The sequence below is a fragment of the Oncorhynchus gorbuscha genome, linkage group LG25, assembly GCF_021184085.1.
Source record: "Oncorhynchus gorbuscha isolate QuinsamMale2020 ecotype Even-year linkage group LG25, OgorEven_v1.0, whole genome shotgun sequence".
NCBI classification, from domain to species: domain Eukaryota; kingdom Metazoa; phylum Chordata; class Actinopteri; order Salmoniformes; family Salmonidae; genus Oncorhynchus; species Oncorhynchus gorbuscha.
This window is the reverse complement of record NC_060197.1, coordinates 27,299,323-27,314,442: the sequence shown is the minus strand read 5'-3', so window position 1 is coordinate 27,314,442 and position 15,120 is coordinate 27,299,323. Positions and strand designations below refer to the sequence as shown.

At 45.5% G+C, this 15,120-nt stretch overlaps 1 protein-coding gene across 1 annotated transcript in view; it reads left to right on the top strand.

Moving 5' to 3' along the window:
- The first annotated feature begins 2,191 nt into the window (after nt 1-2,191).
- The window catches only part of LOC124013782 (dual specificity testis-specific protein kinase 1-like), a 24,744-nt gene continuing 11,815 nt past the window's right edge, over nt 2,192-15,120 (top strand). Inside the window, exons 1-2 of the mRNA XM_046328294.1 lie at nt 2,192-2,402; nt 3,950-4,256. Of these exons, the coding sequence (XP_046184250.1) occupies nt 4,044-4,256 (213 nt within the window). The 5' untranslated portion in view covers nt 2,192-2,402; nt 3,950-4,043. The remainder of the gene's footprint in view (nt 2,403-3,949; nt 4,257-15,120) is intronic.

Below are 15,120 nucleotides of genomic sequence, written 5' to 3'. Positions count from 1 at the left end.
ATTTCATTATCTAAACAATGGTGTGACTTGAGGGTTATGTTTCAGGCAGTCACTATCTGGGGTGTATGTGTGGATAAAAACCCCAAGAAACAAATGGATAAATTATGCATTATAGTAGAACCTGGAGACTATTCAAGTGTTGCCAGTGGGTAGCCTACTGAATGGCACAAAGCATTTACCAGGGGCCGAATGTGACCACAGCCTGTTATGTGAACTATATCGGTATGTGGTGTGAGATGGCGCTACAGTAAGAAGCAATTTATCACAGGGTGGCCCTGAGGTTGCACTGAGCTGTGTTCCTTCATGTTCAACCTGGACTCAGGGGTAGACGTAACATAGTAAAAGGTAAATCCGAGACACTCCAATATGTTATGTTTCGTATGGTATGTATTCATTTATGGACGTCCGTCATATGTTACAGTACGTTGCGAATTACAATTTCTATGATATGTTACGAATTGCAATTATTACAATATGTTATGAATTGCAATTCGTACAATATATCAAGAATTTGCAAAATGGCCTCCCTAGTGGTGCAGCGGTCTAAGCCAGCCATGACCGGGAGACCTATGTGGCGAAGCACAATTAGCCCAGCATCGTCCGGGTTAGGGGAGGGTTTGGCCGGCCGGCCGGGATGTCCTTGTCCCATCGCGCTCTAGCGACTCCTGTGGAGGGTTGGGTGCATGAACGGTCGTCAGTTGTACGGTGTTTCCTCTGACACATTGGTGCGTCTGGCTTCCGGGTTAAGCGAGCAAGGTGTCAAGAAGCAGTGCGGCTTGGCAGGGTCGTGTTTTGGAAGACGCATGGCTCTCCACCTTCACCTCTTCTGAGTCCATACAGGAGTTGCGATGGGATGGGACAAGACTGTAACTACCAATTGGATATCACGAAATTGGGGCAAAAAAGGGGTAAAAAGATATATATATATATATATGAGTTTTCAAATTTGTTGTGGCTAACATTAGCTAGGAGTTTAGGTGGCGAACACTAATGTTAGCTAGGCTAAGGGTTAAGGTTAGGGTTAGGTTAGGGCGAGGGGAAGAGTTAGTTAACGTGCTAAGTAGTTGCAAAGTAGCTAAAAAGTTGTTTAAAAGTTGCTGATATCCTAAAGTTGTCCGTGATGAGATTCGAACACGCAGCCATTGGGTTGCTAGATGTTCACTTTTGGTTTTGTCTTAAGTAACATTCTGTCTTATGTAACCATACCAAACGTGACATACAGTGCATTCAAAATATATTCAGACCCTCTTTTCCACATTTTGTTACAGCCTTATTCTAAAATAGATTCAATTGATTTTTCCCCTTATCAATCTACACACAGTACCCCATAATGACAAAGTCTCCCAGTCTCTGCCACTGAAAAACATCCCGACAGCATGATGCTGCCACCACCATGGTTCACCGAAGGGATGGTGCCAGGTTTCCTCCAGACATGATGCTTGGCCTTCAGGCCAAAGACTTCAATCTTGGTTTCATCAGACCAGAGCATCTTGTTTCTCATCATCTGAGAGTCCTTTAGGTGCCTTTTGGCAAACTCCAAGCAGGCTGTCATTCGCCTTTTACTGAGGAGTGGCTTCCGTCTGGCCACTACACCATTAAGGCCTGACTGGTGGAGTGCTGCAAAGATGGTTGTCCTTCTGGAAGGTTCTCCCATCTCCATATCTCTGGAGCTCTGTCAGAGTGACCATCAGGTTCTTGGTCACCTCCCTGACCAAGGCCCTTCTCCTCCTTAGTTTGGCCGGGCAGCCAGCTCTAGGAAGGATCTTGGTGGTTCCAAACTTCTTCCATTTAAGAATGAAGGAGGCCACTATGTTCTTGGGGACCTTAAATGCTGCAGAAATGTTTTGGAATCCTTCCCCAGATCTGTGCCTTGACACAATCCTGGCTCAGGGCTCTACGGACAATTTCTTCGACCTTGTGGCTTAGTTTTTGACTATGAGACAAGTCTGTAATGTTGACATTTAACTGAGGAAAATGTACAAATAGGTGTCTGGTGAGGCTATGTCGAGTTGCACTTAGGGTACTGCAGGTAGACTATGCGTGCTATGTGTGTTTACCTTGAGTTTCTGAGATCGGTGAACATTGTTGTTAGTTTGAAAGCAGCCGCAGGTGAAGTTTTTGAAGGTGATGACCGCGATGACGCGTAGACCCGCCCAACTGCTTTTTCGCCAATAAGAAGCGACACTAAAAGTCGCACTGTTTTCTCAGTGCACTGCAGAGCAGACCCACGACAAACAGAGGCAACGGGACATGAAACGGCGGACCGTGCAGGAGCGGGACGGTAGACAAGGTTGATTAATTAGAGAAATAAAGGCACGGTAATCCAATACCACGGTCGGGTCAGGGCGCGAGAGGCAGAGGACACCGTTGGCTAGGCTACCTGTAGATTTGATCAAGCGCATGTAAGTCGTATCAATGTTTTAGTGCAGTTATGCATGCATGATTCCGCCCTATAGCGTTTTTGTGCCATTGTTTTCCACTTTGAAATAGTGTAGGCATAGGCTATATTTTTGTGCATATTTAGTTGTGTGGGAGAGTAGTGACAGACGAATCCAACAACTAAACCTAGCGCTGCATTTATAATTGATGACCTGCAGTCAAGCTGACAGTGGTCGAATAAAGTCTGTCACGAATACGCTACTCTCTCGCTTTCTGTCTACCGAAAGAATCAAACGTGTCCAACGAAGCTCTCTTCGTCCGCCCACCGGTTGTTTTCAACATGCGCATTTGCCTGTTTGTTTGTGCAGCCTGGTAGTCCTGTTCTATTGAATGATCAATCAAGATCCCTTTGAAAAGGCTACAATGAAGCGGCGATATCTCGCTGCTTTCATGACCTGTATCAGGACAGACCAGCCACAGATAAGTAGGCTACACAAATAACAGCGGCGAACCACGGTAAACGGCCTCTTTTATATTTTCTAGCCGAGTGGCTTCCTTCTGTCAGGGGGAAGCAGAGCCCAGGGTCATTTACGCACGGGCATAGCCGCGGGAAATAGGGGTGCTGCAGCACCTCCTGAAAAATCATTATATATATATATAATTTATTTCCACAAGTAGTGTTTTGGGCCTTTTCCTGTATTAGCAGACTGATATAGCCCTCTGTAGTGCAGGCAATTATTATTACATTTTGTAGATGGCTCCTGCACCTCATCTCTAACTGACACTTTTGCTAATAGGTGTTGTTCCAATTGATTAATTACTACATTTAGCTAAATTTCGCTAGTTAATCCAGAGATTCTTCACTTTGCCTCCATTCATCAGTTTCATCCAGATCATGGCATTTTGTAGTTCTTTGGAATAGCCACATTAGTAGCTAATTAGAGTTTCATTTTGGGGGGGTAAAATACAGGTGAATATATTGTTAAAAGTCACCTTGTCCTAGAGAGATTTACAGTTATCAAAACGTCACGCCATGGTAAGCCTACACAAAACACATCCCTTTAAGTGTTTCTAAAGTTCCCTATAGGGAAAAATGGTAGGAAAACAATTGCAACCATTTCCTTGTTAGAACGCTAGATTTTCTGGGTATTATGACACCTGCTGTGGTACTCTATAGCCGTCTGTAGCAGGAATTGATTTTGTTCCCCTCCCCAAACATCTTCCTGCGGCTATTGCGCACGTGAAACAGAGGTTTCGATTGGTAGAAAATGGGTGCCCTTTCCACTGCATAAGCAGACCGGAGGAAACTGAATTTGACTGAGGGAGAGAGAGAGAGAGAGCGAGAAGGGGGCGGATAAACCTGCCTATATCTTTACAGCGTGACGGAATCAAACACGGAGCACAAGCTATGTCTGATGCGGCAGGAATGATGGAAGTTGTGTAGGCTTTAGTTTCTACAAGAAGAAATACACAGACTTGAAGACAGACAGCCGTTTTCTGTTGGCTTTAGAGATCGAGGGTGCTTTGATGGTGAATTAATCTTGTGTTTCTCCCTCGTTCTGATACTCAGTAACCCGTGGGATGCTCCTCCGTTTTACCCGGATCCTCTCGCTCCTGTGGAGGACATGGGAAATGTAAACGCTGTTGGATTTTGAACTGCGTCCATGTCCCGCCCCCCTCCGCATCCTGGGATAACTGAGATGGAGCGGGTCGAGATGGACCGGGACCAGGAGGCGGCGGAGCCACTCGTCCACGGGCCGAACCGGATCAGGCCCTCGTCCTACCGGGCTCTACGCAGCGCCGTGTCAAGCCTGGCCCGTATAGACGACTTCATCTGCGAGAAGATTGGCTCGGGCTTCTTCTCGGAAGTGTTCAAGGTAAGATAAATTACATGTAAGAGTTTGAAGATCAGGGCCTGTCTTGTATTCTATTCACAGTGTCTCAAAGTAGGGGTGGGGCGGCAGGTAGCCTAGTGGTTCGAGCGTTGGACTTGATCGAATCCCAGAGCTGACGAATAAAAGAATCTGTCGTTCTGCCCCTGAACAAGGCAGTTAACCCACTGTTCCTAGGCCGCCATTGAAAATAAGAATTTGTTCTTAACTGCCTTGCCTAGTTAAATAAAATAAGAAAAGGAGAGCTGATCTATGATCGTCTTTCACTTATTAATCATAATGAATATGATTAGCTATAAGCCGAGACAGAAAGGTCCCAAATCCTAGACTCATATTCTTATTTCTTATTCAGAACCTTTTATTCTGAAATGCTTTGAATATTGGTCCAAAGTAGTTCGACTTGGCTTATTGACTTGTTTAAGGAAGTCTAGGCTTAGTGCTTAACACTGTGGGATAGGATAGCTTTTGGACATCTGAGCATCCCTGGTGAGGTCATCACTAACCAAGCATGAAACATGAATGACCATTGATGTTACCTGACACCAGGTGTTTTTATAGGCAAGTGATTAGTTGGCCTTTACTATACTCTCTATTGGCTTATACTCTTGTGGGGTTGTGTGTGCGAAGGAGGCTTCAGTATTTGGGCCTCTTTGGAAGGACACTTTCCACAAAATCTCTTTCTGAAATTAATGGCATGTAGAAAACAAGCTCCTAAATACTCTATCTAACATTCAAGGTGTTAGATAAGGTAGACTTGCACACAGTGCTGCTGATGATGATGGTGATGATGATGATGGATCATAATAGGAGGATTATTTTGCCACTAGTGACCACAGCACCACATCGACCCCCACCAGAACCCAGTGACGGTGAAACACTGAATTTCCTTTTCTCTTCCATGCTTTTCAATGAGGAAAATCTAGATGGAAATGGAATTGACCCCAAGCCCATAGCCCACATTACAGGGAAGGGAACAAAGTGTGTTGGTGTGAAAATTATACCTGTTCCTGGATGGTAGGTCTACTGCACATGCAGAGGTAGATGGTAACCTTACTCTGTCTAAACAACATGAGAAGAAGTCAAGGGGGTTCAGCCTGGGTTGCATCCCAAATGGTGCCCTTTTCTCTACACAGTGCACTACTTTTGACCAGATTAGTGCACTACGTAGGAAAAAGAGTGCTACTTGGGACACAGCTATGGACTAACTTTATTCCTGGTTCCTCTCCTGTTTCACTGAGCCTTATAATGTTCAGGTAGCCTATCGGTTAGAGCGTTGGGCCAATAACCGAAAGTTTTGACAGTTCGAATTTCCGAGGCGACATGGTGAAAAATCTGCCAATGTGCCCTTGCGCAAGGCACTTCCCTCTAATTTGCTCCAGGGGCACTGTACTACTATGGCTGACTCTGTGAAACACATTTCACTGCACTCATCCAGTGTATGTGACAACAAAAACATCTTTGTTCAAAAAAATGTTCATAACATTGGGCCAGGGGTTTTCCTGGACCTCTCTTTTATAATAGGAGCAGAGTAACACAACTGTCACACAGTGCCCTTTGGATGTGCAGTTGGCATGCAAATGATTTGGTCTTTTGTAGGTGCTGGCTGTAAAGATGCCTCTTTTGATTTGCGTTATCTGCCCTTTGATAAACTGAGTATAAACGCAAATGTATTACTGCAGTGATTACAAATACACGTTCCGATCTAGCTGTTAAGTTCAGATGACATGACCGTAATGGAGGCAGAAATGAGCCTCGCAATAAATCTGCGAAGATAAACGGACAATGATCGACACCGACCATACAGATCTCTTATCGCAGGCATTTTGCTGACATCATCCATTACGATATGTGGCCTACATTAGAGAAATGTCAAGTTTGAAATCAATTAAGTTTGCTAATATGGGTGATGTGTTAATGGGACAATTGATGGCTACAAAAATCAAACTAGTAGTTCAAGGCTAATAACAAACAACAACAAAAAATGTGGTGAACATTAATGTTATAAATATATATCGTTTTATTTATCGTTATCTGGCAATTTATCGCGATGTATGTTTTTGTCCATATAGCCCAGCTTTACCTCGCAACTGTGTGCGCACATTCCATAAACGATCTTCTCTCTGCTCTGCCCTTTGACATCTGATTTAGACCACAGAGATGCTGTGTTCTAAGGAGACCAGGAGTTGTTTTTTTTGCTCAGACACACACACACACACACACACACACACACACACACACACACACACACACACACACACACACACACACACACACACACACACACACACACACACACACACACACACACACACACACACACACACACACACACACTCTGAAGCATTGCCTCTTAATAATTAAATACAAATGGAGCTCCACCAAGACACTTGGCATCCTGCCATCTCTAATGTCACACTCTTGCTCTCTCTCTCACACTCTCCAGCTCAATTAATGCTTTCCTCATGGCAGTCAGGCAGGCAGACATGTACACCTCCGCACGGCCATTGTGCAAGACAAGGAGGGGTGCGCGTGTCAAGACAAAATCGTTCAGGTGTTGCTTTGTATCTTTTTTCTTTAATAATTTTCAAAGAACTGCGAGAGCGCGCTCCCTAGACCTGCCTGCCTGCAGTACTGTAAGTGTTACTTCCTGTAGAGGCAGGAAGGAATGCTGATTTTTCCCCTCTTCAAATATAACTGAAACAGAAGTAGAATTACAATGTTCCGTTCTAGTTATTCTAATTCTATGGGAAGGCGCAGGTGTCAAAACTGTCGTAATCAAGGATGAAAGAATGGAGATTGAAAGAGGAAGGGATGGTAGGAATAGAAGATTGGTAGCGAGAGGATAAATGTTCCTTAATTTCATGATATCCAATTGGTAGTTAGTCTTGTCCCATCGCTGCAACTCTCAAACGTTTACCCCATTTTTCTCCTCAATTTCATGATATCCAATTGGTAGTTACAGTCTTGTCCCATCGCTGCAACTCTCCTACGGACTCGGGAGAGGCGACGGTCGAGACCTCACCGAGCCGCACTGCATCTTGACACACTGCTCGCTTAACCCGGAAGTCAGCCGCACCAGCGTGTCGGTGGAAACACCGTACACCTGGAGACTGACGTCAGCTTGCAGGCACCCGGCCCGCCACAAGGAGTCTCCCGGTCACGGCCGGCTGTGACACAGCCTGGGATCGAACCCGTGTCTGTAGTGATGCCTCAAGCACTGTGACGCAGAGAGAGGATAATGCATATAGGTAGGAGGAGGGAATATGTACATGTATGGAGCCATTTAAAGTGAGGGTTGTTGTCGTGTTGCGTTGATCAGTGGAGGCTGCTGAGGAGAGGACGGCTCATAATAATGGTTGAAGCAGAGCGAATGTATTTGAAACCGTTCCACTGATTCCGTTCCAGCCATTAACACCAGCCCGTCGTCCTCAAACCTCCTATGGTTGAGGTAATGCTGGGGTTGGAGTTTGTCATTAGTGGAATCAGATCAAATCAAAATGTATTTGTCGCATGCGCTGAACAGGTGTAGCCCTTACAGTGAAATGCTAGCTTACAAGCCCTTAACCAGCAACGCAGTTTTAAGAAAAATAAGTATTTACTAAATAAACTGAAGTAAACAATAAAACTTTAATTTTAATTTTAAATAACAGTAATGAGGCCATATACAGGGGGGGTACCAGTAGTGTGTCCATGTGTGGGGGTTAACTGTTCAGGAGTCTTATGACTTGGGGGTAGAAGCTGAAGACTTTTGGACCTAGACTTGCTGCTTCGGTACCGTTTGGCGTGCGGTAGCAGAGGGAACAGTCTGACTAGGGTGGCTGGACATTTTGGGAATTTTTTTTGTTGTTGTATTTTTTAAATTTCACCTTTATTTAACCAGGTAGGCTAGTTGAGAACAAGTTCTCATTTACAACTGCGACCTGGCCAAGATAAAGCACAGCAGACTGACATACACAATAGCACAATTGGTTAGGAGCCCGTAAAACGGCAGCCATCTCCTCCCGGGCGACATCAGACCTGTGACTGATGGAGCTAGTTTTGAGTCATGTGGCGAAAAGTCAGTCAGTCAATGAGTCATCACCCTAATGACGAGCACTAATTGACACTAAAGGCTTCCACATGCTTCTGTTAGGCTGGCACCTAGCCAAACTCACCTAGGTGAACCTAACGAGTGTGCTCGCATACTCTCCTAAAAGGCCTTCACGTGAACGAGAAAAAAAAACCCTGTCACCGTAGCAAATATTTCTCAAACTAGTCAGATTAATTCCAAGATGACTCAAGAAATGTCATTTTAATTTTGACGTTTGTGCCGAGGAGATCTTAGTTGGCCAATTTTACATCTAAGATGTCTGGTGCAGTATTTCACTTGAAAAGAATTGCATGAAAACCCGTCATCTATCATTTAATGATAAACACTTAATTGAATAATCTCTACTGTTGACTGACAAAGGGGTGTAGACTTCGGCTACTGAAATTCGGCTAACAAAAACTTCACAATGTTGTCATAATATATGCACCAACTGTTTCTGTTGAGAAGCATGCAAACTCCTTTAGGGCACACGCAGTCAGCGGGGGGGGGAGGATTCATCAGTGCAAAGCGTAGCAAAATGTTTTGCAGCAGAAGAGTTTCTATTGGGCAAATTCAGATGGTTCCCTCTCCGTTTCATCCTGTTTTCTTGCATTTGGTTCCTAGTGAATACACCCCAGGAAATTGTTAGATGACAACATGCAGTTCCCAGTGCCTACGTCGTAAGGCGATCAAAAATTAAATCAATAAACCTAACTAAAATTTAAAAAATATATGAAATAAGAGTAACTCAGAGAAAAACCAAGGCACTCAATACTGGTTAATGATTTTCTAGTCATAGGAAAATATACACATGACAAGGGGTGTAATAAGGACAGGTGGTGAATAATAGGCATAACTAGTCTGTGTGTGTCAGTACCAAGCTGCTGCCAGCTGCTTTTGACACCAGGTGGAAACGGTGACGGCGAGAGCCACACACTGCTGTCAACAACATTCACATAAGTGGTGTGTGCGTATCGATGTGTGTTTCACACTTAGCTGGGTTTTTGCTAGAACGACATGCAGACATTTTCCATAGCTAAATGCTTCAAATGTCAATCAGATAGTAAAAAAAAAAGATGCACTATATACAAAAGTATTTCGGCACCTTTTCAAATGGGTGGATTCGGCTATTTCAGCCACACCTATTTCAATCTCCATAGACCAACATTGGCAGTATAATGGCTTTACTGAAGAGCTCAGTGACTTTCAGTGTGGCACCGTCATAGGATGCCAACATGTCAGTTCGTCAAATTTCTGCCCTGCTAGAGCTGCCCCGGTCAACTAGGTGCTGTTATTGTAGAGTGGAAATGTCTGAGCAACAACGGCTCAGCTGTGAAGTGGTAGGCCACACAAGCTCACAGAACGAGACCGCCGAGTGCTGAAGTGCGTATCGCACAATAATCGTCTGTCCTCGGGTTGCAACACTCGCTACCGAGTTCCAAACTGTTCATCGGGAGCTTCATGGCCGAGCAGCGTCAAACGTGGTGTAAAGCTCGCCGCCATTGGACTCTGGAGCAGTGGAAAAGCACTCTAGGGTGATGAATCACTCTTCACCATCTGGCAGTCCAACGGACTAATCTGGGTTTGGCGGATGCCAGGAGAACACTACCTGCCACAATGCTTAGTGCCAACTGTAAAGTTTGGTGGAGGAGGAATAACGGTATGGGGCTGTGTTTCAAGGTTCGGGCTAGGTCCCTTAGCTCCGGTGAAGGGAACAGCATACAATGGCTTTCTAGATGATTCTGTGCTTCCAACTTTGTGGCAACAGTTTGGTGAAGGCCCTTTTCCTGTTTCAGCCTGACAACGCCCCCGTGCGCAAAGGGAGGTCCATATAGAAATGTTTTGTTGATCAGTGTGGAAGAACTTAACTGGCCTGCACAGAACCCTGACCTCAACCCCCCTGACCTCAACCCCATCGAACACCTTTGGGATGAATTGGAACGCCGAATCTGAGCCAGGCCTTAATCGTCCAACATCAGTGCCCAACCTCACTGATGCCTTGTGGCTGAAATGGACGCAAGTCCCCGCAACGTTCCAACATCTAGGTGATTTTTGGATGAGATTTGACAAGCAGGTGTCCACATACCTTTGGTCATGTAGTGTATTTAAAAATGAACTCTGCTTTTCATTTACCACCACATATTGATCTACAACATAATTGCGTTCTAATTCATTCTTATTAATATATTGGCCTGTTTATTATATTGCATCAGTCTCTTTGCAAGCCTGCTGAGTGGTAGTTTCTGTGTGATGTTTTTGTAGCTTCTTGCTGAGTCTCTTTCTCTCCTGTCCCTCTCACCTCACACTTTCTTTCTACGCAGGAGGAGAATGATGATACTAGGTCTGTCAGTCTGGTTAAAATCACTGCTGCATTTGCACAGAGGAGATTAGTGTGTTTGTGAGCAAGTGTGTGTGATTGACAGCCTGGATGAAGCGCTGATGGGCAATGCTCCCCTCTAGAGTCCTGTTGTCCCAGCTGAACTGAAGTTTGTCAGAGGAGAATAGACAGGTTCTGGAAAGTCTACCCTTTTGGAAAAGCGCAACAACAATACTGAGGATCTACTACGTGAACTTTTGCACACGTGCACGCACAGGCATGCATGGCACACACACCCACACCGATCCATCCTCGACTGTCACTCGTGTTTGTGATCTATTACAGTAGGTGAGCATTAAGAGTCAGTAAGTCTGTTTTATTGGCTGAGGATCTGCGATTAGAAGACTGGGGGAGGTGGACTGGGGGGAGGTGAAGACTGGGGGGAGGTGAAGACTGGGGGGAGGTGAAGACTGGGGGGAGGTGAAGACTGGGGGGAGGTGAAGACTGGGGGGAGGTGAAGACTGGGGGAGGTGAAGACTGGGGGAGGTGAAGACTGGGGGGAGGTGAAGACTGGGGGAGGTGGAGAAGACTGGGGGAGAAGACTGGGGGAAGGTGGAGACTGGGGGAAGGTGGAGAAGACTGGGGGGAGGTGGGGTTAGGAAAGGAGGAGACTGGTGGAGGGGTGGTACTACCAGTTTTGACTTGAAGCTCCCATTCAGGGGCTTGGCTAACACAGCACTTTCCCTGCTTCATTGTCCCTCGCCTCCTACCTTTCCTTTCCAGTCAGGACATGCTCTCCTGTCAATCAAGGGCTGTCTGTCTGGGGCTGTCTGTCTGGGGCTGTCTGTCTGGGGCTGTCTGTCTGGGGCTGTCTGTCTGGGGCTGTCTGTCTGGGGCTGTCTGTCTGGGGCTGTCTGTGTGTATTCCCTTTTTGTTTCCACATGAGCTCACATGTCGTTGAGCAAACACTTTGTTGTTGTGCTTTTACCCCTTTCTTGCCCAGATTTCATGATATCAAGTTGGTAGTTGGTCTTGTCCCATCGTTGCAACTCCCTATGGACTCTGGAGAGGCGAACATACTTGGTATTTTAAATGCATGTAACACATTGTCGTAGAAATTCTTACGCAGGGTCACTCGAAGTTGATCATTGTATATTATCAGCACGCTGGAGAGGTTACAACCAACTCAGCACACATGCCAATCAGGAGCTCTGCTGGGGCAGTCCCAGCAGTTGTCTTAAATACGGCTATACACAGACAAGTTATATTTTTATGATTTAGCATCAATTAATTAATCATTACAGTTTTGTTTCATTCATGTGACCGACCAATACTGGTTCATAACATGTGACAGACAGTCCAATACCTCACGAGGCCTCTTCTCTCTTAGCTGAGACCTTGAAACTGACATATCTTTCGTTCTCAAAACAAGTTCATGGCATATTGCCAAATTGCAGCTACTGATAGTGAGGATTTATTCAGTCAACCACTTGCATCAACACAGAAATTGGTTTATAGAACAGCACATACATTGAACACAAATGACTTATCAGAAAAGCACAAACATTAAAATTCCTATTACAATGTACTTGGTGTGGTTTAAATGCATGTAGCACATACACTACCATTCAAAAGTTTGGGGTCTCTTAATATATTTGAAAAAGTCCTTGTTTTTGAAAGAAAATCTACTTTTTTTTTGTCCATTTTAAAAGAACTTCAAATTGATCAGAAATGCAGTGTAGACATTGTTAATGTTGTAAATGACTATTGTAGCTGGAAACGGCAGATTTTTTGGGAATATCTACATAGGCGTACAGAGGTCCATTATCAGCAACCATCACTCCTGTGTAATCAATTTATTAGAATTGACTGATTTCCTTATGAACTAACTCTGTAAAATCCATTAAATAGTTGTTTTATTTTTGATCGGAGTACTTGGCCATCTTGACATTTTCCTTGCTCTGTGTGTGTTTACAAGCCCCGTGTCCCCACATGTTATGTAGTGTGTGAAGGGCTTGTTATACCCGCTACGCCCCTCCCTCAGCTCTCTGGCCCCTCCCTCAGCAGTACAGTAGGTATGTAAACAGGCCAGGGATGTGTTCATTTGGCTTCAAAACGGGGGGGGCGTGGGAGTGACTACCTGGACTTGGCCAACAAGAAATGGTTGTTTTTCTTCTCCATTGCGAAATGCTTTGCTACGATGTGGTCCAGAGGTGTGACTGTGTCGGGGGACCGGGACTGGTAGTAAACCCAGAGAGAGGTGGGGAAGGGTGGAGGAGCAGTGGAATTATTATGATTTTTTACAATGAAGCAGAAAAGTGGGGGGGGAGAGCTTCTTTTGATGTCCTGCAGCTGCATGCTCTTACTTGTTCCTGTAAGGCCTACCACAGACACTGATCGTGAGAGGTGCAGGGCTGTCATAGCATTAGAGACAGGAGTTGTCTGTCGTGTGTATGTTTTTGCGTGTGTACACAATTTGCATGCGTGCGACGCTCAGTGCTGATGTTGTGTAACACACTAAGTGGTTTACCCCGGTAGGTAAGGAGTGTATCTGTGTATCATGTCCCGGTCTAGAGAGTCTAGACACTGGGTCATGTTCTATTTGGAGGCTCCACAGGAAGTCAGCCAGGACCTATCTGCCTGTTGTGATGGACCTGTTCTTAGCTAGCAGCCCCACATGTATCCTCTGGGCTCCCGAGGCGCGACGCAGTCTATGGCACTGCTTCTCAGTGCTAGGGGCGTCATTACAGACCCTGGTTCGATTCCAGGCTGTATCACAATCGGCCCGTGTGATCGGGAGTACCACAGGGCGGCGCACAATTTGGCCCGGCGTCGTTAGGGTTTGGCCAGGGTAGGCAGTCATTGTAAATAAGAATGAGTTCTTAACTGACTTGCCTAGTGAAATGAAACCTCTCCAAGTCCACCAAGAAAACAAAGCTTGCAGTCAAAACAGAACCAAGGAGAGCGTATGCATGTAGGTCATTTCTAAATGCTGTCTGTTCAGCCACACATTATTCTCTCTTGGTCTCTGTGTTTCTCTCCAGGGTGACTAGCGGTCACCATAACTCGGACTCTCTCGTCAGCCAATGACAGACAGCCCTGCACATGTCCACTGATGCCCCTGACCTTGCTAAATACCAGCACTTCGCATGCAAGTGTGTCTGAGTCAGATTTATTGGGCGTCTCCGTGTTCCTGTCACTGGAATGCTGATATCACACATGCTCACTGTTTACCTGTGATTATGGAGCTCTGACGCACACACACACACACCTGAGTTAGACTCTCACACCACGTTGCCATGGTACTCCTTTTTTTAGCTTGTGGCCTCTGGACACATTCCTATAACCATAACCATGATTTACTGAGCACTTGTTTATTTGAGCTGAAATTCTGCATGAGGATGAGATGAGACGGATAGCCCAGAGAGACCGTACAGCCTTACCTAACACAGTTCAGTTCTGCTGGTTCAGCATTTGGCTCATGTCTGCATTATGGTGTGTGTGTGCACATCTTTGTGTGAGGGAGCCACTGTCCTGTTCTACAGGCCTGTAAATCCACTGATGTGGTTAAATCCTGTAGAAATGTTATAAATCAGATGGGGGGATAAACTATAGAGCTTATCTTCATTGTACAATGCATAGCTCTTACTGTAAGTGCGTGCGAGCCAGCAGAGTAGGAGGGAAACTGTGTGGGAGGGAGAAAGTGTGTTCTTCAGTCTCTCTAGTCCTTTCACTCCTCTCTTTTTATCTGTCTCGGTCTGCCTGAGGGATAGACTGCAGTGGCTGGACCAAATCGAGATTTGGTTGTGTTCAAGCAGTAAACCTAAAGTCGTCGAGTGAAGTCGGGGGAGGTGCGTCTCTGACGGCCGGACGCTCTGGTGGTTTTCCAACTGCAAGGCCCCCGATCAACATGGCTGCCGTTGTTTTTAGGATTTTTCTGTGTCAACTAAACTGCTCTATACCCCGATATCACGCGCTCAAACTGAAAGCGTAACGTTTGTACAGTAATTAATTGGTTAGAGGTCTCATCCCTTTCATTTGTATCCCCTGTACTTTCAGAATCGCTTCAAAGTTTGTTCCCGTTTCAGTCAAGTCTTTGGCCATGGTTCGTGTGGGTCAAACAAAAACACCCTAATTTGTTGACAAATAGTGCCTCCCACAATACAGTTGGTGAGAAGCACCCGCGGCGACTTGACGGCAACGTCATTAAAAACTGCACGACCTTGGATCACATGGTTTTTGTAAAGTTCATGCATTTGGCATCAGTCGCATGTCAGACACTTTTTATCCCCGTAATGCAACACACTTTGAAAGGCGCGAGTGGCCAACGATGGTCAACGCCTTTGACGAAAGTGATCCGCTTGACTGCGACCGTTGACTGCATACTGTGAGTGTGGTAGTACTGCATACTGTGAGTGTGGTAGGACTGCATACTGTGAGTGTGGTAGGACTGCATACTGTGA